We start from the raw sequence: 22,103 nt of genomic DNA, 5'->3' as shown, positions 1-22,103 counted from the left end.
TTTGGGATCCTAAGCTATACTGGTATTCTAGACTGTATTGAGCTCTCTTGCACTTGGAATGGATCTTTCACCCATGCATGATTTTATAGTATCATTCATTGGTGGTTTGGGAAATACTTACTGGTGCAGTGAGTTATGCAGGTATTCCAGTGTGTTGACATTATACAACACCAGAAAAACCACATTCATTAACATCACTATCAAACCCATAGAAATGGTTAAGTATTGAAAAACTTTCAAGCTCCCAGTGGCTGATACAGATTTTCCAAAATTCTAGTTTTTCTTGAAAGCTCTAATTTTTATCATTTGTTTTTCTTGAAGGACAGGCTCACTTCATTTTTTAGAAAATGTCTGCCAAATTCCCAAGTCTGAATGTCTGAATAGCTTTGGTTTGTCTGCCATTCTTTCAAGTAAAAATAGCGTTCTATTAGAAAAGCAGCTGGTTTATCTTGTTTCTCAGTTGCACAAGTGCTTTTCCTTAAGGACAACCAAGACAGTGAAGTGCATACACAGCAGAAGCACTTTATGAATACTTGCCATTTAGTCATACAGAAGACTGGAAAGATTAGTACTTAAGGGTTGAAATTTTAAAAAATTAATTTGTGCTACCTGATTCAAGGACGTAGTTGAAACTTTTTGTGTGTTTTTTAAAACTGCAGAAGTGTGGTGGTGAAAAATATAGGGATTACTAGTATAGTTGGATGCCACTGCTTTGATTTACTCTAAAGTCCAAGAAGAGTTTGTTTATAGTTTAGTAATTTTTAGTAACTTAACTGAGTGATACAACCATCACAAGCCAGTTTTAGAACATTTTTATTGCCCCAGTAAGAACCATCATGCCTGTGGAACTATTTTCTTTGAACAGAAACAGCCTGTGGAAAAGAAAACTACTCAGTAGTATGATGACTTTTAGTTGTTTACAAAAGTACTGTGTTTACTGTTTCACTTGCTATAGGGTCAGATTGCTGTCTTATTTTCTGTCTTGTTAAGTTGTCTTGTCTGATTTTGATTTTTGCTTGATTCTGACTTTTTCCATAATGGAAGTATACCCAGTTGACTTGACAAATCATTGTGTCATCCATTTCCTGGACTTCATATTCTTGAAATGGGAGAGCTACTTACTGTTGAGATTGTGTGTAATTTGCATTTGTATGTCTATAATCAGTATGTGTTTTTCAGTTGTCTCTGTTAAAGATTTATGAAAAATGTAGTTTTAATTTTTTACAGCACAGTAGGTGGTTGGTTGATTGCATGTTCGATGGATATTATACATAGATTGTAAATCGCATACCTTTTTTTTAAATTTAATTTAATTTTATTTTTGAGACAGAGTCTCACTGTCGCCCAGACTGAAGTGCAGTGGTACGATCTCTGCTCACTGTAAGCTCTTCCTCCCAGGTTCATGCCATACTCCTGCCTCAGCCTCCCGAGTTGCTGGGACTACAGGCGCCTGCCACCACGGCTGGCTAATTTTCGTATTTTTAGTAGAGACAGAGTTTCACTATGTTAGCCAGGATGGTCTCAATCTCCTGACTTCATGATCCACCCGCCTCGGCCTCCCAAAGTGCTGGGATTGCAGGTGTGAGCCACCGCACTCAGCCATACTTTTTATTTTTAATATAAAAGTACTTTAGAGATCATGTATATGTTTGTCCTTAAAATTAAAGTTTAGATACCAGTGCAGGTTAAAGTCTCTTACGTCACATGTATTACCATTTCTGCCATAATTTATTCTGAATCTAAAATGGAGATGATTTACACATTTGAAAAATGTTGAACTTTTAAATGTAACATATATATATAAGATAAAGTGTAAGATAGAGGTGTAAGATAGAGCAGTGTTCACAGGCTATCGGAGAAGAGGCTTTGCCACTAAATGTAGATGCTGTTAGGAAAAAGAATCCATTTGTAATACAATGCCCTGTTACTCTCCACTTGTAGAAAGAAAGATGCAGTATTTTGTTTTCTAAATAAAAATAATACAAATTTTCTAAGAAATTTCAAGTTTTACTATTAACCAATCCACTATATGATGTGTAGAATTTGTACTGTCAGACTTTTCCTGCTGTTATTTTCCTTATATTTTCTAATTAGTTCCTGGTAAGAAAACTCTTTTTCATGCAGATATTTTACCTGCTTTAGCTCACTCAAGATGACCTCCAAGGTCCTCATCTGGAAATCTTCTGAAGGTCTACTTAGTGTCCTACCTGTGTTTTTGTTTTTCTCTTTTTAAAGCCTCGCCTTCATGAAATGCACTTCCCTTTGTGTTCTTTCTTGTCCAAAGCCTATCTGTTTTTGAGGTCCAGCTCAGATTTACTTCCTTCGTGAAGTCGTTTCAGTGTTTTTTGTTTAGCTTGTACTTGATGTTTAATTACTTCAAGCTGTTAAAATAAAACAAAACTTATAATAGCTTCATCTCCCCAACTTGTAAGCATACTTACAGACAGAGTTGTCATTTTTCATATTCTTGTAACATACAGTAGATACTTAAGTATTAAAATTTGGCGGTATATTTTATGTTTTGATTATTAAATTTTCTGACTTCCAATTATGAAACACTGTAGGAAAACTCCCATAAAGCTGTACAGTTGGGGAAGAATTGTGCTAGAATGAAAAAATAAACTAAAACATTTTACTTACCTAGCTTGAAATACCACTTCACAACACAAATACTGAGTCTGTTATTTAAAAGAAAAAAAAAATCTAATAAAATTTGATTTCAAAACTATGAGAAGTATGGCCTGCTGTTACACAGCTTAGAATTCAAACTAGTAACATAATAAGTAGTACAAGAGCGTGTCTAGTAAGTACATACAGTGGTATTGTACATGCCAAATACTGGAGAAGTTAGAAGCATCCAGTCATTGAAGATAAAAATTGATCTGTCTTAAATTTGGTTGGACAGAGAGGAGAGATAAGCCAGGGAAGTAAAACAAAAGAGCACGTTGGTCATTGGTAGACTAACTGTTAACATATATACCTGTGGTTTTGCTCATGTTTGAAACAAATTTATAATTGCTGATCCTTCAAGAATGTGAATTGAGATAACAAAATGATCATCTCTAATCTCCACTCCTATTCCTTCCTCTCCTTATCTATATATAGATGCATACACACCTAGATGTATATACACAGGATGGATCACTTTTGCCCTATAAGGTAGGGAGTCTGCCATGTTTCAAAGTCTGGCTGGTCATGGTAGCTCCTCCCTATAATCCCAGCTACTTGGAAGGCTGGGACAGGAAGGTCACTTGAAGCCAGGAGTTTGAAGCCTGCCTGGGTAACATAGTGAGACCTATCTCTAGAACATTTTTTTAGAAATTAATTGGGCATTGTGGTTCACTCCTGCGGTCCCCGCTACTTGGGAGGTTGGGGCAGGAGGATGGTTTGAGTCCAGGAGTTAAAGGCTGTAGTGAACTATGACTGTAACACTGCACGGTAGCCTAGGAGACAGAGTCAGATTCCATCTCTAAAAAGTAAAAACACCTGGAGCCTGATACTGTATACCAAGGATCTGCAAACTATAGACCATGGGCTAAAATCTGGCCCGTAACCTGTTTTTATATGTGTGGCAGTCTAGAATGGCTTTTATATTTTAATTGGCTAAAAAAATGTGAAAAGAATAATAATATCTTGTTATGTGAAAATGACATGAAATTTCAATTTTAGTGTTTATAACTTTTTATTGGAAAACAGACACTTTGTCGCTCTTTCTGTGTGTGTGTGTGTGTGTGTGTGTGTAGTCTGGCTGCTTTTGAACTCTAATGGTAGACTTGAGTAGTTGAGACAGAGATGATATGTTGCACTTTTGCCACTTCATACTCTTCTCAGTTTACTACAAATCCAAGTGATGCCAGTTATACCTGGACAGTGTTTCTCATGCCCCATATTGTCACACTGCAACATTTTATTTATATGTTATCTTATTACCAGTGTATATTTACCCTGTCAAAACAGAGAAGTGAACTTCAAATGTGATTATAAAGCACAGTGGAGTGGAGATTTTTATTGTAGGAATTACAAAGCAAAGTACTAAACATTGTAGGTAAGCTAATAATATACATCCACCTCACTGGACTATAATCGCTTATCACAACTGTCACATGTTCTCAAACTGACAGGAAAGCAACTGTCAGAAAAATTACAAGTTTTAAAAATGGAATATTAGATCCTAGCAGAATTTTTTCACAAAACTGAGTGAAAGTGAGGCTTCAAAGGTAAGTTTCTAGCCCAGAGCAGTGCCTCATGCCCATAGCCCCATCACTTAGGCTAAGGCAGGAGGATCACTTGAGCCTGGGAGACTGAGTGATGATCATGTCACTGCGCTTCAGGCTGGGTGACAGAATGAGACCCTGCGCTAAAAATTTTTTTTAAAGTTAAGTTTCTGAGGGGTTCTTTTCTTTCTTTCCTTTCCTTTCTTTTCCTTTCCCTTTTCTTTTCCTATTCTTTTTCTTTTTCTTTTCATCCTGTCCTGTCCTGTCCATGTCTTGCTCTGTCGCCCAGTCTGGAGTACAGTGGTGGAATCTTGGTTTACTGCAGCCTCAGCTCACTCACTCCCTGGGCTCAGATGATCCTTCCTCCTGAGTAGCTGGGACTATAGGCTCACACCACTATGCCCAGGCATGAGTAGTACTTTTATTAACCAAGTAAGGAAAGTCATTTACCAGTGGTGATCCAGTTAAAACATGTTTTGATTTTAGCAGCCAGAGAAATCTGTCCAGTGAAATAAACTTGTTTAAAACTATTAACCTTTCAGCGAGAACAGTTGCTCTGAGTTGAGGATATTGAGAGTATGTTGCTCCAGGGAGAGATTGAAACTGCCCCCAACCTGCTAACAAACACTGAATGGCTCTGGAGGTTAACTTTTGCAGCAGACTTGACAATGTTTCTTAGTCTGTTCCACCTAAAATTACAAAAATGTTTATATGTAGAATTTATATTGCAGTAAAGTCATTTCAGTGACAACATGGTATGAATTATAAGTAATAAAAAGCCAACTGCTTTACACATTTTGTGTTCTGTCAGAAATCAAAACACAAAGGGAGACCTTCATTCCTAAATAGGATTGTAGCAGATACATTTCCAAGCTCAAATTAGAGTTGCAGAAAGTTTTAGACCTCATTGCAAGCACAAAGGAAATTTCTGTATTTCAAAATTTGAACTGAAAGTGATTAATTTGCAATGTAATGACACACTAAAAGATAACACCAATATAATGGAATTGCACATGTCTTTCTAAATGTGCTCAATTGAAATAATATACTTGTCAGTTAGTGTTTGATGTCAGCATTTACTAGTGCCTGTGCATGTTTTTACATTTTCTTTTTTTTTTTTGGAGATGGAGTCTTGCTCTGTCATCCAGGCTGGAGTGCAGTGGCGCCATCTCAGCTCATTGCAACCTCTGCTTCCCAGGTTCAAGTAATTATCTTGCCTCAGCCTCCCAAGTAGCAGGGATTACATACAGGTGCCTGCCTCCACACGTGGGTAATTTTTGTATTTTTAGTAGTGACGGGGTTTGACAATGTTGGCCAGGCTGAAGTCAAACTCCTGACCTCAAGTGATCCACCCACCTTGGCCTCCCAAAGCACTGGGATTACAGGCATGAGCCACCATGCCCCGCCTACATTTTCTTTTTTCTCTTTCTTTCTTTCTTTTTTTTTTTTTTTTTTTTTTTTTGAGGCGGGGACTTGCTGTGTCACCCAGGTTGGAAGTGCAGTGGTGCAGTTAATAGCTTACTGCAATCTTGACCTCCTGAGCTCAGGTGATCCTCCACCTCAATTTTTTTTTTTTTTTTTGTAGAGACAGGGTTTCACTATGTTGCCCAGGCTGGTCTTGAACTCCTGGGCTCAAGCAATCCTCTCACCTTGGCCTCCCAAAGTGTTGGGATTATAGGCATGAGTCATGGCACCTGGCTGTTTTTACATTTTCAAGGACTAAATATGGAAAATCTCATTACAGATTACATTATCAGAAAAACATTTGCAATACTTTTTAATGATATGAACCTCTAAATTTGAAATTAATTGAACAAAATTATTCCCAGTGAAAGAATTCCGTTGGTCTCATTAGTAGACCTATATTTTGGAAATTTGTTTCCTCTCTTTTTATAGAAGTATCTAGCATACTATTCTGAATTTTGCCTCTTGCCCACAAAGCCAAAAGTGTTTACTATCTAGTTCTTTACAAAAATTTTGCTGGCTTCTGAAATACACTCACATAAAGAATAGATTTCCCAAATAAGGAATCCTCCAGTAAAAATAATTAAGATGTATATGGTGCAATAGTATAAACTTAGGATAAGTAAAAATAACACGCTATACAACAAACTTATAGAACGATTTGTGTATAAATTGATTTTAGATAAATTTATGATTAGTCTAAATGCGCACTAAAATGACCTACTTAGTCTTGGCGCAGTGGCTCACGCCTGTAATCCCAGCACTTATGACTCAGCAGTTCGAGACCAGCCTGGCCAACATGGCGAAAAGTTAGCCAGGTGTGGTGGTGTGCGCCTGTATTTCCAGCTACTTGGGAGGCTGAGGCAGGAGAATCTCTTGAATCTGGGAAGCGGAGGTTTCAGTGAACTGAGATGGTGCCACTGCACTCCAGCCTGGGAGACAGAGTGAGACTTCGTCTCAAAAAAATAAATAAATAAAATAAAAAAATAAAATTACTTACTTTAAAACTGATAGAAAAAACAATCATGCTTTCCTGTGTTTGTACATGAGCTCTCTGGCAAGGGAAGTAATTGTTATAAATGAGCATTGCAATTAAAAAATTTTCATTTGAAACTGGAGCTTAATTTTTCAGATGATGTCATTCAACCAGTTTGTTTTTGGTGTCTTTTCCTAGAAGTTATTTATTCTTGAGTGGATATTCTTTTTATACTTTGCCTCATTTAGAGGGCATTCAGGGTGGCTGAGTGGGACTAGATAGTATTAAGTGTTCGATTCTAGGGTCCTCTAAAGAGTTTAAACAACATTTTGTGGGAATTTGTAATAAAATAAAATGCAGATGTATTCATCATTGCCTGGGGGAACTTAGAAGATAAGGTATTGAAGCTGGACCTTGAAGGATGGCTAAGATTTAGGCTTTCGGGGTATGCGTTTGGGAGACCAATCTGTGTGGAGTGAACTTGAAGAAAGAGGAAGCTGTCAATGGTAGTGTGATGGGAGATGGAGCTGGATGGGTGATTTGGGGCTTGAATATTCACCTAAGAGAAATGGACTTTATTGACAGATAATTCTGAGATAGGTATAGTGTCTGACACTCAGAGGTGCTAAACTAATATTTATTGGGTAAATAAATAGGGAGCTTTTTGAGGAAATTAAGCAGGAGAAACAAGGGTAAACACCTAATTACAGGGCATTGTCCCATGTTGATCATCACAACAGCAAGATTTGCTAAATATTAGCCAAGACCCTATTAATGTTTACCTGACATCTATTCCTTCCTAATTCCTACTGCTACCACTTCAACCAGTGCCTTGTAATATTGTAATATTCCTTCTCCCTATTACTTCCAGTCTTTCATCCTCTGAATTATTGAAATGCCTGATTTTCTGATTAGTATGAGTGCTTTGCACATAGGTTTTCACACATTTTTTTTCTAATAGGTGAATGAAAGTCGTCACTTAGTGCCTTTTGCAACAGACTGATAGCATGTCAATGAGCCTTCCAAAATCCTGTTACTCAAAAATAGTAATAGGATAATTAGCCTCTTGATTGAGTCTTCCATCTCACCCCATATTAAAGAAATAGTGGCTGGCATTCTCCTCATTTGGATTCCTGAAACTGGATTCTGTTTTTAAATTTCCTTGGAGGAGATTTTCTTATAATACTCATTATGTGTTTGCAATCTTAGGCTAGTGTAATAGTACAATCTAATGACCTGCTTTGAGAGTTTTCTTTAACTCATCCTGGGTAAGTTATTAAATAACTTTTATGTTTTTTTCTTAGATATCTTAATGCAATTCAGACAATGTGTCCACACATTCTTCGCTATTTGACTACAGCAGTCATAACAAACAAGGATGTTCGGAAACGTCGGCAGGTTCTAAAAGACCTAGTTAAAGTTATTCAGCAGGTAAAACTGAAATATATGTTGTTTTTTTTAAAAGTACTTAAGCTTTAGGTTTAACCTCTTTTTCTAAAGACTTAGTTCTTAAGGTAAAAATGTTTTTAAAAATAGGTGAGGAATACATGAAGTTTAGAAAAGAGAAGAGCCTCAAATGCGCTTTTGTTTTCCTTAAGTCCAAGGTACACAAGTTGGATGTGGTAGGAATGATTATTACTGTCTGCTAGATGAACACTTAATATACATTATGTATATGTGTTTCTCTTATTGCAAAGAGTGAAGAAAATCTGGAACCTGGAATTGGGGGGTCATTACCTGTATAATTCTAGATGGGTGAACTTTATATACAATACAATTTCGGTAGACCCCAAATTGGGGAAAAGGTTCAGGCAGCCATGCTGATTGATATTTAGTGAGCTTGTCAGCAAAACCCATAGATTAGAAAAATAACTTAAATATTTATTTAAGAGTGAATTAAATACAAAGAAGTTATTGTCATTCAGTAGGGAATGAATATCCTTATGCTTGGGAAGTTTATTACTGTTTATTGACTAAGGGAGACTTGGTAGTAGGGGAATTCGAAAGCTTTCAGAATGCTTCTAGGATGAGACTTTAGAGAACTTGGTTTGAAAGACATTATAAGCTTAAGGTGTGGTCTGGAATCAGGATAGGAACAATTGCTTCGAGAAGATGCTAGGTAATTTGGCTAGAAATTAATGGTAAGGAAGGAGAAAACAAGAAGATTGGGATATTCTGGGGCAATCTGCTAAACGCTGTTGAATCAGACTTACCTTGACCATTGACTTATTTTTACAGGAGTCTTACACATATAAAGACCCAATTACAGAATTTGTTGAATGTTTATATGTTAACTTTGACTTCGATGGGGCTCAGAAAAAGCTGAGGGAATGTGAATCAGTAAGTATGAATTTTTACTTATAAACTAACACTGTTCTTAAATTTTTGGATATTGTAATCTTGCACTGTCTTCCTTAAAATAATGAAGTAATTATAACAAATATGTTTATTAATCTTAAAAAGGCCTAAATGGCTCATGTTTATTAACCTTAAAATGACTTAAATGGCTTATGTTTATTAATCTTAAAATGGGAATGTGCTAAAGTGATGACTTTTTAAATGTTGTTGCCATGTGTTTATCTCTTTTGTGAGGGGTGTTTGTTAAAACATTGGGGGTAAATTCACAGATATATCCATAATTTCATGTCTTATCTCGAATGAATAAATATTTTTAATATTTCATATGTACAGGCAAGGTCACTTTGAATTGCAGGTAACAACTGTGTTTTTAATTTTGATTCATAGGTGGGCTTATCTTTAGAATATTTCCTATGGTTGTATTTAACATTTGTGATAAACCAGGCAATTCATTGTACTTATGAATTTTATAACGGCAGTGCCTCTTGTTTAGTAGAAATTAAAGTACCTTTAGAACAACTGTGGAAGAGTTAGATTATAGTTGTTTTGATAATTAGTTACAAGTTTTAAGAAACCAAACTAAGAATTCTAACTGCTAAATGTAGTCGCATTTACCAGATTCACAAGTTACTAGTCATCAGTTTCATCCTTGGAACTAGAATTTTGGCACAAAATGGGCAGTTTATTGACAAAGATCTTATTTCTCTAAGGCAAAAAATGATCATGCAAATATCCATTCACTGATGATTTTCTTTCTTTTTTATTTTTTTTGAGATGGAGTCTCGCTCTGTCACCCAGGCTGGAGTACAGTGGCGCGATCTCGGCTCACTGCAAGCTCCGCCTCCCAGGTTCACGACATTCTCCTGCCTCAGCCTCCCAAGTAACTGGGACTGCAGGCGCCCGCCACCTCGCCTGGCCAATTTTTTGCATTTTAAATAGAGACGGGGTTTCACCATGTTAGTCAGGATCGTCTTGATCTGATCTCGTGATTCTCCCGCCTGGGCCTCCCAAAGTGCTGGGATTACAGGCGTCAGCCACCATGCCCGGCCTCCCTGATGATTTTCAAACATTAGATGGAATAGAAAATTAGAATCCAATATGTTAATATGTTATTATCCATATATGTTAATTGGTGTTTTTTTGTAGTCATATGTTGCATTATTAAGGTAAATATTGGCGTATATTTATTATGCTAAGTGTTTAGGTTTTCCTGTTAAGAGACCTAGAGGGCACTTGGTTGCTGTTTTTGAAATTAAAATATTTTTAATTACGCCATCTGTGGAATAGTAGCCACCTTTTGCATTCTTTTCCTTTCTAATTTCTAAGTCTACTTAATATTACAGAAATACTCAGGGCTTTAGTCCATTTATAACTATTTTAAATAGTTGGAAGAGATATATTATCTGCAGAGCATTTATGTAGAATAATGGATAGTACCAAACTGTTGTCTGAAGGCTACTTTATTACTTAAAGTTATCAGAAACATTTCAGTTTTTAGGTGTTTATCTTGTAGTAGTCTTTTACTACTTATTTAAATCATTAAAGATATGAACACAGTATTCTAGAAAGTGCTGTGGTATAAAACTCATGATATTAGAATGGAAAAATAAAGCAGACAAAGTATTTGATTCACATTTCATCATTAATTTTTGTTGTATTTGTACATATAGGTGCTTGTGAATGACTTCTTCTTGGTGGCTTGTCTTGAGGATTTCATTGAAAATGCCCGTCTCTTCATATTTGAGACTTTCTGTCGCATTCACCAGTGTATCAGCATTAAGTAAGAACACTGATTTGATTTGGATTTTCTACTTTAAAATTCCTGAAAATTTCCATTTATTGTGAATTTACACTTAATAGAATTCCAGTTAATTGGATTTTTATTTCCCTTTGCTTCCGGAAGAACAATGAAACAATTTGATGAAATTACTTAAAAGCCTAACTTTTACTACAGGCTCAAATAGTTTTAGCTTGAGTGGCGTAATTTTTCAAAATACTAAGTTGAAGACAATATATGATTGTCAGTTACCTTATTGAAGAGTAAATACTGTTGTACCTTTACATAAGGAGAAAAGTGAAGTAAACATTTCTAAAATGGTTTTCAGCAGCAGTACAAAGAAGGAGATACTCACTGAATTGGAAATTCTGTTGAAAGACCACTACATTTGGTAATCCTTTCTGTTTAGTTTGTATGATTTAATTGCATATTTGACTTCTCCTATAGTAAACTCCTATGACATCTTAAAATGTTGAAAGATGGAAAAATTATGGTGAATTTTAGTTGTAATTTCCTCTTTTGTGAGAAAATTTTTGGGTAAAAATTGTGAAATGTACATAACCTATTAGAAATAAATTGTACACATGAGAGTTTGAAAAATGACTAGTACCCTTTGGGCACAGAGGAAGTCAAACATAAATGTTTAAAAACCTACTACTTTAGTGTTTGCTTCTGAGGAATTGTCCATAAAACAAATTCTTTTTCTTTAATGCCATTTGTTTTTGCTTAGCCATACTTGTTTTGCTTAATTTTAGTGGGCTGTCCATTGAAATGGTTGTCCAGAGTTAGAAGTATAGTACAGTCATGGGATTTTTTCCTATGGGAATTGAATCCTTGCCTTCACAGTTTTATTAGCAGTTTACTATAGCTTGCAGACAGGATTTTTTAAACCTGATTCTCTTACAAATTACATGAAAATTCCTAATAATGTAATTGGTTGTGAAATAAAGAGGTAGGTATATCATATGTGGGGCTCCGGTAGACAGTAGTAACCGAATTCTTGCATTGTTCTTTGTTTTTAAGGTTTGTAAGTAGGGCTTGTGAAAGAGGGATGTTAGTATTTTGGTTTCCTTTATAGAATTTTCTCCATTTCTCGTTAGAATATGGTCATTTGGGTGTTTTTTGGTCCAGGACTGATGTAACTACTACCCCTGTTGTGGGCCTTTTGAAAGCTGACCCTTTTTTTTGCATCTTTAGCACCTAGCATACTAACTTTGTAGCACCTAATATGCTTTGTACAGTATAGTGTGAGTATACAATATAAGTATTTGTTAAGTAAATTTCTTCTGTTCTTTGTATTAGTGAACTTGGCATTTTTGTCAGTGATAATGCTTGTCTGCTTTGATGTTTGCTTCCAAGGTACTATCAATAAGATTTGTTCTAGCTCTTTTCCTTTAACTCTGCAACCATAGATTCATTATTTTCTTTCTTGGGATTTGGTTTGTTATATTTTAACAGGAACATAGATTAAGTATGTGTCCTCCTTACTGAAGAGAGATGTGCAGCTCAAAGAAGTTAATAGAGTGGGCATGTTTCTATATACCTTTATGTGACATTACCTAAGAATTTTTCAAACTTTTCTTCATGTAGATTTTTATTATTTTCTTAATCTCTGTAGTTTTATGCTAGACAAAAATCTACAAAGCATTTTCAAACTAAAATCCTAGTGGCTTTCCAGAGTCCAAAAATATTTTTTTTTCTAGTAGTAGCGTTTTCTTTCACTTCGGTTCTTCAGGTTTTTTTTTTTCAATGTTTTACTAAGATGATTAAGAGCACATGGATCAATAATGTGTGTTTTTCTTTTCTTTTTTTTTTTTTGGAGAGACAGTCCTGCACTGTTGAGTACAGTGGTACGATTTCTGCTCACTGCAACATCTGCCTCCTGGGTTCAAGAGATTCTCGTGCCTCAGCCTCCCAAGTAGCTGAGATTACAGGCATGTGCCACCATGCCCAGCTAATTTTTGTACTTTTAGTAGAGATGGGGTTTCACCATGTTGGCCAGGCTTGTGTTGAACTCCTGGCCTCAAGTGATCTGCCTGCCTTGGCCTCCCAGAGTGCTGGGATTACAGGCGTGAGCCACTTGCACCCAGTGGTTTTTCAAATACTATGGTAGAATTTTCAATCTGAAAGCAATCTTAGGGATCTTATAATCCACAACAGTTACTTTTCAGGTGAAGGACTTTTCAGTAGAATTTTCTGTGGTGATGGAAATGTTTTATATCTGAAAATGTGTTTGTATGTGTTCAGTATGGTATACTTCAAAGATGGCTCACATTTCAAGATCTTGAAGAATGGCTTTCAAATCTCTATGTGTGTGACAGTGGGACTTATTTTCAAATGCAGTATCATATATATGAATATATGTATTTATGTATTTATTTATTTTATTTTATTTTTGAGATGGAGTGTCGCTCTGGAATACATATATTTATATATGTATATAAGCAGATTAAAGCAGAACCCATTCACCTTGCCTATCTTACAGCTCTGTTCAGCTTCTCTCCTGACTACTAAGACACCTCTTTGGAACACAATTTTACAAAACACTGACTCAGAACAACTGCATTGTTTTGTAGCCAGGAAATTTAAGGCTCAAGGACATTAAACTAGGTCTTGATAGAGCCTACACTAAAGGTGTCTGACATTCATTGTACTGTACCTCACTGTAAATTCTTTTATATTGTGAACAACTTACATTTTTAGAAATGTCAGGTTTAGATTAATTTGTCATTTAGTGTATCAGTTGAGCCAGAGGATAAAGTTGAAAACCCTAAGTCAGTTTAACTCTGTGTTTCAGAATCTTTGTAGAGTTTGTTTTATAAACTCCTTGTAGCCACCCTAAACCTTTGAATCAGATTTATTGAGTAGGCTGTGCTATGATTTGCAGCAGGGCTGCTGTGCTGTATCTTGAGGGTGGTTATTCCGAAGCACAGCCAGAATCCAAAACCACTGCATTAGGTCACCAATTTTTTAGGCATGTGATTACAGCCTACTAAAGTAATGGAGTGAAAAAATCAATAATTCAATACCTTTATTGTATAATGAATTAAGAAGATAAGCTTCTTCGTGTTTTTAAGGATGCTTTAATGGGTTAGAAAGACAGTGGCTGGATAAAAGAAAATACCGTCAGAGTGAACAGGCAGCCTACAGAATGGGAGAAAATTTGTACAATCTACCCATCTGATGAAGGGCTAATATCCAGAATCTGCAAAGAACTTAAACAGATTTACAAGAAAAAATCAAACAACCCCATCAAAAAGTGGGAAAAGGATATGAACAGACACTTCTCAAAAGAAGACATTTATGCAGCCAACAGACACATGAAAAAATGCTCATCATCACTGGCCATCAGAGAAATGCAAATCAGAACCACAATGAGATATCATGTCATACCAGTTAGAATGGTGATCATTAAAAAGTCAGGAAACAACAGGTGCTAGAGAGGATGTGGAGAAATAGGAACACTTTTACACTGTTGGTGGAACTGTAAACTAGTTCAACCATTATGGAAGACAGTGTGGTGATACCAGAAATACCATTTGACCCAGCCATCCCATTACTGGGCATATCCCCAAGGATTATAAATCGTGCTGCTAAAAAGACACATGCACACGTATGCTTATTGTGGCACTGTTTACAATAGCAAAGACTTGGAATCAACCCAAATGTCCATCAATGATAGACTGGATTAAGAAAATGTGGCACATACACACCGTGGAATACTATGCAGCCGTAAAAAAAGGATGATTTCATGTCCTTTGTAGGGACGTGGATTAATGTAGAAACCATCGTTCTGAGCAAACTGTCACAAGGACAGAAAACCAAACACCACATGTTCTCACTCACAGGTGGGAATTGAACAATGAGAACACCTGGACAGAGGGTGGGGAACATCACACACTGGGGCCTGTCGTGAGGTTGGGGGAGGAGAGAGGGATAGCATTAGGAGATACACCTAATGTAAACGACAAGTTAACAGGTGCAGCACACCAACATGGCACATGTATACATATGTAACAGACCTGCACGTTGTACACATGTACCTTAGAACTTAAAGTATAATTAAAAAAAAAAAAAGAGAAGAAAGACAGTGGCTGGAAATAATAAGTATTTATGTTGGGATTTTATAAATACAGCAAACACTTTAATTTGGACTTCAAGGATTTGTAATCCATGATAATGACCAACAGAGCTAAAAACTACCTTTAAACAATATACAGGAAAAAAAATACTTTTAATCTAGAGGTTTTAAACCTAGTTGTACATTGAAATCATCTGGAGAAGTAAAACAACAAGAATTTAAGCTTAAAAATAATAGATTTCCTGCTTTTATCCCAGACCTTCTGAATCGAAATCTCTGTGATGTAGGCATTGAGAATCTGGGATTAAAGCTTCTCAGGTGATTATTTTGCAGTCAGCCTTGGGGAATCATTGCTGTAAATGAGTGATTTGATAGTACCGACAGCATATTAGAATCAAATGGGAAACTGTAAAAAGTAATAAACAGAAATACTAGATGACTGAGCCTAACCATTAAAATCATTTTCTGGAGGCAGACCCCAGAGACTGTGTTTTGAAAAAGGTCCTCTAAGTGACTTTGATGCAAGATCTGGCTTAAAAAAAAAAGATTAAACTGTTTATTTCGAGATGATTATGTATCAGTTGTACGAAATGATAAAAAGACCCCCTGTGTCCTTTACTCAGTTTCTCCCATTAGTAACATCTTGCAAAACCACAGTAAAATATAGCAGCCAAGATGTTGATGTTGATACATTCAAAATATAGAATATTTCTATCACAAGGATCCTTCAAGCCGCTCTTTTATAGTGGTACCCCCTTCCCTGCCCCCCTCTCCTTAATTTCTGGCAACTACTCATTTGTTCTCCATTCCTGTATTTTTATTACTTCGAGAATAAGCAAAACTTTTCTAAACGTTAGTGTTCAGCTTCCTAAACAGCAAATATGCTATGTATCATGATTAAGGTATAATTAATTAATAGCGACCTACCTAGTAGTACAACTCTCCAAAGAAAACATTACAGATGTTAATGAGTGCCTCTTGGCCAAACACAGGGTAGTAGAAAGTAGTGAGTACTCTTTCAAAGAGCTTAAAACCAGAGGAAGAAGCAGATATTAAATAAGTGGACAAATATAAAATTACGAATTATTGAAAATATTTGTAATTTTGGGAAATTTCAAAATTTCATACGTGAAATTACACATTATTAAAAATATGTCCATATCAGTCTCTCTAGTCACTCTGCATTGGAGAACAATGGGAAGAAAATTAGATAGGGTCAGTGAATCCTGATAACTCTCTACATGGAATATCTTTAAGGCCCAAACTAGACTTTTTTCCACTGAATACTAACTATGGCAAATTATTCCATTCACTAGTTTATGCTGGCTTGTTTTTGCCTCTAATTAGTTTAAAGTTATTTGATGTTCTGTCTTTTGAGGGAGGGGAAAGGATATCTTCTTTTTCTTCCACCAAAGGACACATTTCAAATGCTGAAAATAGTATTATAAAACCCATAATTGTTTATTAAATAACTCTTTCCATTTGTAATTTGGAACATTCTCGTTAATAGACTTCCTGACTAAATGCCTGTAAGCACATGTGATAGCTTTATAAAAATGTATATTAAAAATGTTTTATATGTTTCTATACAACCTTATGATCTGTAGGATAAGCTACAAATCTGTTTACCATAAAGTATGCAACATCTGTCAAAAAAGATTACTGTGTTGGGGTTTAATTTAGTATAGCTGAATTGTTTTATCAGCTACGGTATGTGTCTGAAATTTAAAAGCTGTTGTAAAATAATTCTTGGACCAGTTTTCAATTGTAGATAAAAACAAAGTATGGAAGTAATATTTTGAATATGTATGATAAACATGTTGGAGCATACATTAATATAATTTCCCATTGGGGGTTACTTTAAGTTTTGAAGTTATTCTACTTTGCTTATTTTATTAAGTTATATTTTAGGTCTTAATATTTTTCTTAAAGTTCTTATAACCACATAATAATTTACATTTAGAATGTAAATGTATGGAGATAGTTTCAAAGGCTATTATCATTGCATTTCTGCATTATCAATAAGGTTCAGTTATTTATAAGATTATAAAGAGATATTGGAAAGTTCAGTGAGGATTTTCAGTTTTCACGTAAGGATTTAGCATTTCTCAGTTTTCTCCTGTTTTCTTTGTCCTATTTCCTCCCAATCATACAGTTAAACATAGTTTACACTTAACACTGATTCTTTAATTAGTTGTCTTAAACTAATTAGAGAAGACTTGGAGTACTTTTCTTTGGATATGCTGACTAGTTGGCCAACAGACTTCAGTGAAAACTAGACCAGAGGTTTCTATATTCGAATGGTTAAATCAACAGTATTTTGAAATAAATTATGCCTATCAGATAAAATTTGGAAAGCCAGGTTATTCAAAGAGGTAATTAATAAGACAGGTGAAATATAGGACCTCCAGGTCCTTACTTTTCCAAGTCTTTGTTAAGATGAGAGGGTGGCGGAAAATGGTGACTGTGGGAGGGTTCAGAAAAGGAAGACCATTTAAATGATTAGGCACTGAAAACCTGACAGAAAATCTAGAGTTGATACAACCCTAATCGGTTCCCTAAATTAAGACTTATATATCTTGTGTCCTTAAGTGGGATCTCTGGTATTTTTTTACTTCCTGGAAACAAGATACTTCATTTTGTGCTAGAAGCATGAACATGTTTAATTAAATTGAACTGAGAATGAAAGATTTTTTTTTTGCTTTGTCTTTTGAAATAGCACTTAAGAATTCTGTGCATATCTTATTTAACATATTCAATATTGTGTTTTGTGTGTGTGTCGGTGAAACAGCAGAGCTAGTTAGGTTAAAGATATTTATAAGGGATTTACAGAACATATTTAAATATCTACCTTAAGCTGCCTGCAGACAAGATTGAGATTTTTAGTGTAATCTAAATAATCTAGAAATGTGAGTGTTTAAAATCTGGATTGGACTAGGTATTTTTCTCAGAAATTCTGCATTTTGATGGATTTTTTGTCTTTTAGTTTATTGACAAATTGAATTATTTTCAATAACATGAGGTAGCATATTCTGGGATAGGTTAAGCCAACTTTTTGTCTTTTTAAAAATGGTTTTATTTCTCCATAGCCACTAGACCACCAGGGACAGCTTTTTATCTTCTGAGCTTTGATAGGATATTACACTTTTATTTTAAAATCTGTACTATTCTGCATAAAATTGCTAGATTGGAAAAGAATTGTAGACCTTGATGATTTCTATTAGTCCTTTTTTTCTTTTTTTTTTTTTTCTTTGCTTTTTGTAGAGACAGGGTCTTGCTATGTTGCCCAAGCTGGTCTCAAATTCCTGGGCTCAAGCAGTCCTCCTTCCTTGGCCTCCCAAAGTGCTGGGATTACAGTCTTATTAATCATTTGGTTTCTTTTACTGTGTGCATTTTCACGTTACTTAAAACAAACTAGATTATTTCCACATTCTTTAATTCAGTCACAGTGGTCATCGGTAGCTTAGATAAACTGAGATGCCATCAATAATTTACTAGTATTCCTTGGGCCTTATTTTAGGTTTTTCTTTGACTTGATTCACTTCGAAAAGTAAAGATCAACAAATAAAAGATCAACAAGCACAGTGCAAACAAAGATCCACAAAGTAAGATATGGCTTAGAGCATGCAGGCATTTATGGATCTTGATGCCTGATGCAAAATTAACACCAGCTATGTTGGAATGAGACTTAGAATATGGATGTAAAGAAAGAGAGAGGGATAGAGAATTCTAGTTAGTTATTACATAAGATGGAATTTTATTTTATAGAAGCACAGAATCTTGTTCTGTCACCAAAGCTGAAGTACAGTGGTGTAATCGTAGCTTACTGCAGTCTCAAACTACTGGGCTCAAATGTTACTCAGACCTTAGCCTCTCAAGTATCTGGGACTATAGGTGCAGGCTACCGTGCCTGTGTGTGTGTGTGTGTGTCCCACTATGCATGTGTGTGTGTGTCCCACTATGTGTGTGTGTGTGTACACGTGTGCACAGAATCTCGCTTCGTTTTTCAGACTGATCTCAAACTTCTGGCCTCAGCCTCCCAAAGTGTTGGGATTATAGGTATGAGCCACCACATCCAGCCTACAGTGAAATTTTCGTTCTATGGTCTTAAAAATCTAAGATTAAATAGCATTTCCTTAGGTAAGCTGTTCCCCAAATCTCCAGATTAGAACTGGTAGACCTTTTTGGATTTCACATACATAGCTCCTTCCACTTTTTCTTTTTTCTTTCTTTTTCTTTTTTTTTTTTTTTTTGACACGGAGGTCTCACTTTGTTGCCCATGCTGGAGTGCAGTGATGCCATCTCAGCTCTCTGTAACCTCTGCCTCCCAAGATCAAGCGATGTTCAAGTCAAGACCCCCTTGACTTAAACTCTGTAAAGGCTGGCAACAGAGGATGTTTTGCCAACAGCATCTAACACGGTTTATATTTTGTTGAGTGAATGTCAGTGAAGGAAAAGGATTGGTTTGGTTTGGCTGGAATGTTATATTTATGAAGGAGAATAATGGGAACTTGGAAAGTTAAAAGTGTTGAAAGGAATATGGAAATAAACTGGGTATAGTAGTCTCCCTTTATCCAAGGGGATATGTTCCAAGACCCCCAGAGGATGCTTGAAACTGCAGGTAGTACCAAACCCAATACATACTAGGTTTTTCCCTGTGCACATGTAACTATGATAAAGTTTAATTTATAAGTTGAGCACAGTAAAAGATTAACAACAATAATAATGAATTTGTAACAATATGCTAGCATCACTACTCTTGTACTTTGGGGCCATTACTAGGTAAAATAATGGTTCCTTGAACATAAGCACTGTGATATCAGGGTGCTTGATCTGATAGCTGGGATAGCTACTATGTAACTGATGGGCGGGTAGCGTATACAGTGTTGATATGCAGGATAAAGGGATGATTCAAGTCCTGGGTGAGGCATTAGGACAATACAGGATATCATCATGGTAGCCCGAACAGTGTACAATTTAAAGCTTATCAATTGCTTATTTCTGGAGTTTTCTATTTAATATTTTCAGACTGGAATTGACTGCTGATAACAGAAAACACAGAAAGTGGAACTACAGATAAGTGGGAACTACTGTAGTTGGGTTGTAGAACTAACCTGCCAGCTATGTAAGATAGATGGAAGAGACTCAAGAGGTAAAGTAGTTAGAAAACTAAGAAATAGTAATGGAGCCTGAACTAGGGTAGTGACTAGAATGGGAATCAATCAGACAGTAGATATTTATTGTGTCCTGTGTATGAGGCATTGTGCTGCTAATTGGTAGACATAACGGCAATGAACGAGGAGGATACGGTGCTTGCACTTTGGTTACATGTACACAGTCTACCTTGGAGACAGATATTCGGTAAAACAACTGTAGCAAAAATAGGTGCTATGAAAGCACCCAACTGATGTATCACAGTTGGGAGAGGTGTCTTAGAAGGCTTATGAGGGTCTTATTTTAGCTGAGATCTGATAGCTTCCATGAGGATAAAAGACAGTGTATAAACACACGTATATACATGCATGTATACTACATACTCTTAAATATTTTACATGCATATGTAGGTACTCTTCCATCAGCTGAACTGACTTAACCTACTTACTAAGACTGGTGTGTTTTTAATTCTGATAAATTAAGCACTGCAATGGCCCTCTTCAACCTGATCATAAAATTGGAAAAATACAAAATGCAGATTGATTGATATCAAATAGTATTTTAGATCAAGATCTTCATGGTCTGGTGCACTCCCTCCATCTCTTTTATCTGAAATTCAGTGTCTATATATATAGACATATACACACACACACTATATATAGTATATAGCTCCAGAGAGTGCCCCCACAGTTTATAGCACAAACATACACAATGCCCCTCAGTTTTATTTATGTTTTTCCTGAGATTATACTTATTACTGATGCTCCTTATAGTAGGTTTACTTTTTTAAAAATTTTATTTCAATAGCTTTTGGGGTACATGTGGTTTTTTTTTTGTTGCATGGATGAATAATATAGTGGTGAATTCTGAGATTTTAGCTCATAGCTTAGCTCCCACTTATAAATGAGAACATAAGATTTTTGGTTTTCCACTCCTGCATTATTTCACTTAGAATAATGGCCTCCAGTTTCATCCAAGTTGCTGCAAAAGACATTATTTTCTTCCTTTTAGTGGCTGAGTAGTATTCCATGGTTTATATATACCAGATTTACTTTATCCACTCATTAGTTGACGGGCACTTAGGTTGGTTCCTAAGTGAATTGTGAATTGTGCTGCTATAAATATATCTGTGCAAGTGTCTTTTTCATATGTCTTCTTTATACAAAGAAAGCTTTATACAAAGGTTTCCTTTGTATAACCATTATATAGTTGTCCCTTGGTATCCTTGGGAGACTGGTTTTAGGACCTTCCTGGATGCCAAAATTCAGATTCTCAAGTGTCTTAAATGAAATGGGGTGATATTTTCATATAACCTACATGTATTATCCCATATACTTTCAGTCATCTCTGGGTTACTGTTAAAAATGTAAATGCTATGTAAATAGGTGTTATACTGTGTTGGTTTTTCATTTGTATTATTTTTGTATTCTTTTTTATTGTTTGTTTTTTCCCAAATATTTTCTATCCATGGTTTGCTGAATCTGAGGATGTGGGACCTGTGGATATGGAGGGCTGACTTTTAATATACCCTGATATAGAGGGAACATCATAAAACCTTTTTCTCGCTTAGATCATTACTTGTTGAGCAGCTTTTAAATATAAAGTACTGTTCTAGAAGCTGAAGGATTTCCATAAATGCAGAATGTTACCCTACCCTCAAGGATTTTACAGTCCAGTTGGTGAATGGAATAGGTCGTGCGTAGTACAAGTCAATAGGCACAAACACATGAAGAAATCAGACAGTAGGGGTCATGGTATATAAGAGAAAGGTGATCCAGAAATACCAAAAAGTCTCTGTGCAGAGTATGAATCAACACTGTGTACATAAAATTAAGTTTTTAGGCCCAGTTAATTGACATTGCTGTTTTTACTTTTTCATTAGCATGTTGGCAGATAAATTGAACATGACTCCAGAAGAAGCTGAAAGGTGGATTGTAAATTTGATTAGAAATGCAAGACTGGATGCCAAGATTGATTCTAAATTAGTGAGTATTATGTTAGCCATACTACATACTATCAGTTCTTGATTATACTTTTGGGAATTCTTAACTAGGACATTTTATTACCTCCTTTAATAAT

At 35.7% G+C, this 22,103-nt stretch overlaps 1 protein-coding gene across 2 annotated transcripts in view; it reads left to right on the top strand.

Moving 5' to 3' along the window:
* The window catches only part of EIF3E (eukaryotic translation initiation factor 3 subunit E), a 45,168-nt gene that overhangs the window by 21,474 nt on the left and 1,591 nt on the right, over positions 1–22,103 (top strand). For both annotated transcript variants that reach the window (XM_025395297.1, XM_025395298.1), the window contains exons 8-11: positions 7,959–8,085; positions 8,893–8,994; positions 10,683–10,792; positions 21,907–22,009. In XM_025395297.1, coding sequence (XP_025251082.1) covers positions 7,959–8,085; positions 8,893–8,994; positions 10,683–10,792; positions 21,907–22,009 — 442 coding nt within the window. The remainder of the gene's footprint in view (positions 1–7,958; positions 8,086–8,892; positions 8,995–10,682; positions 10,793–21,906; positions 22,010–22,103) is intronic.

Source organism: Theropithecus gelada, chromosome 8 (assembly GCF_003255815.1).
Source record: "Theropithecus gelada isolate Dixy chromosome 8, Tgel_1.0, whole genome shotgun sequence".
In the NCBI taxonomy this organism is placed as follows: Eukaryota; Metazoa; Chordata; class Mammalia; order Primates; family Cercopithecidae; genus Theropithecus; species Theropithecus gelada.
The sequence above is the reverse complement of the archived record's forward strand: the minus strand, read 5'-3'. Positions and strand labels throughout refer to the sequence as shown.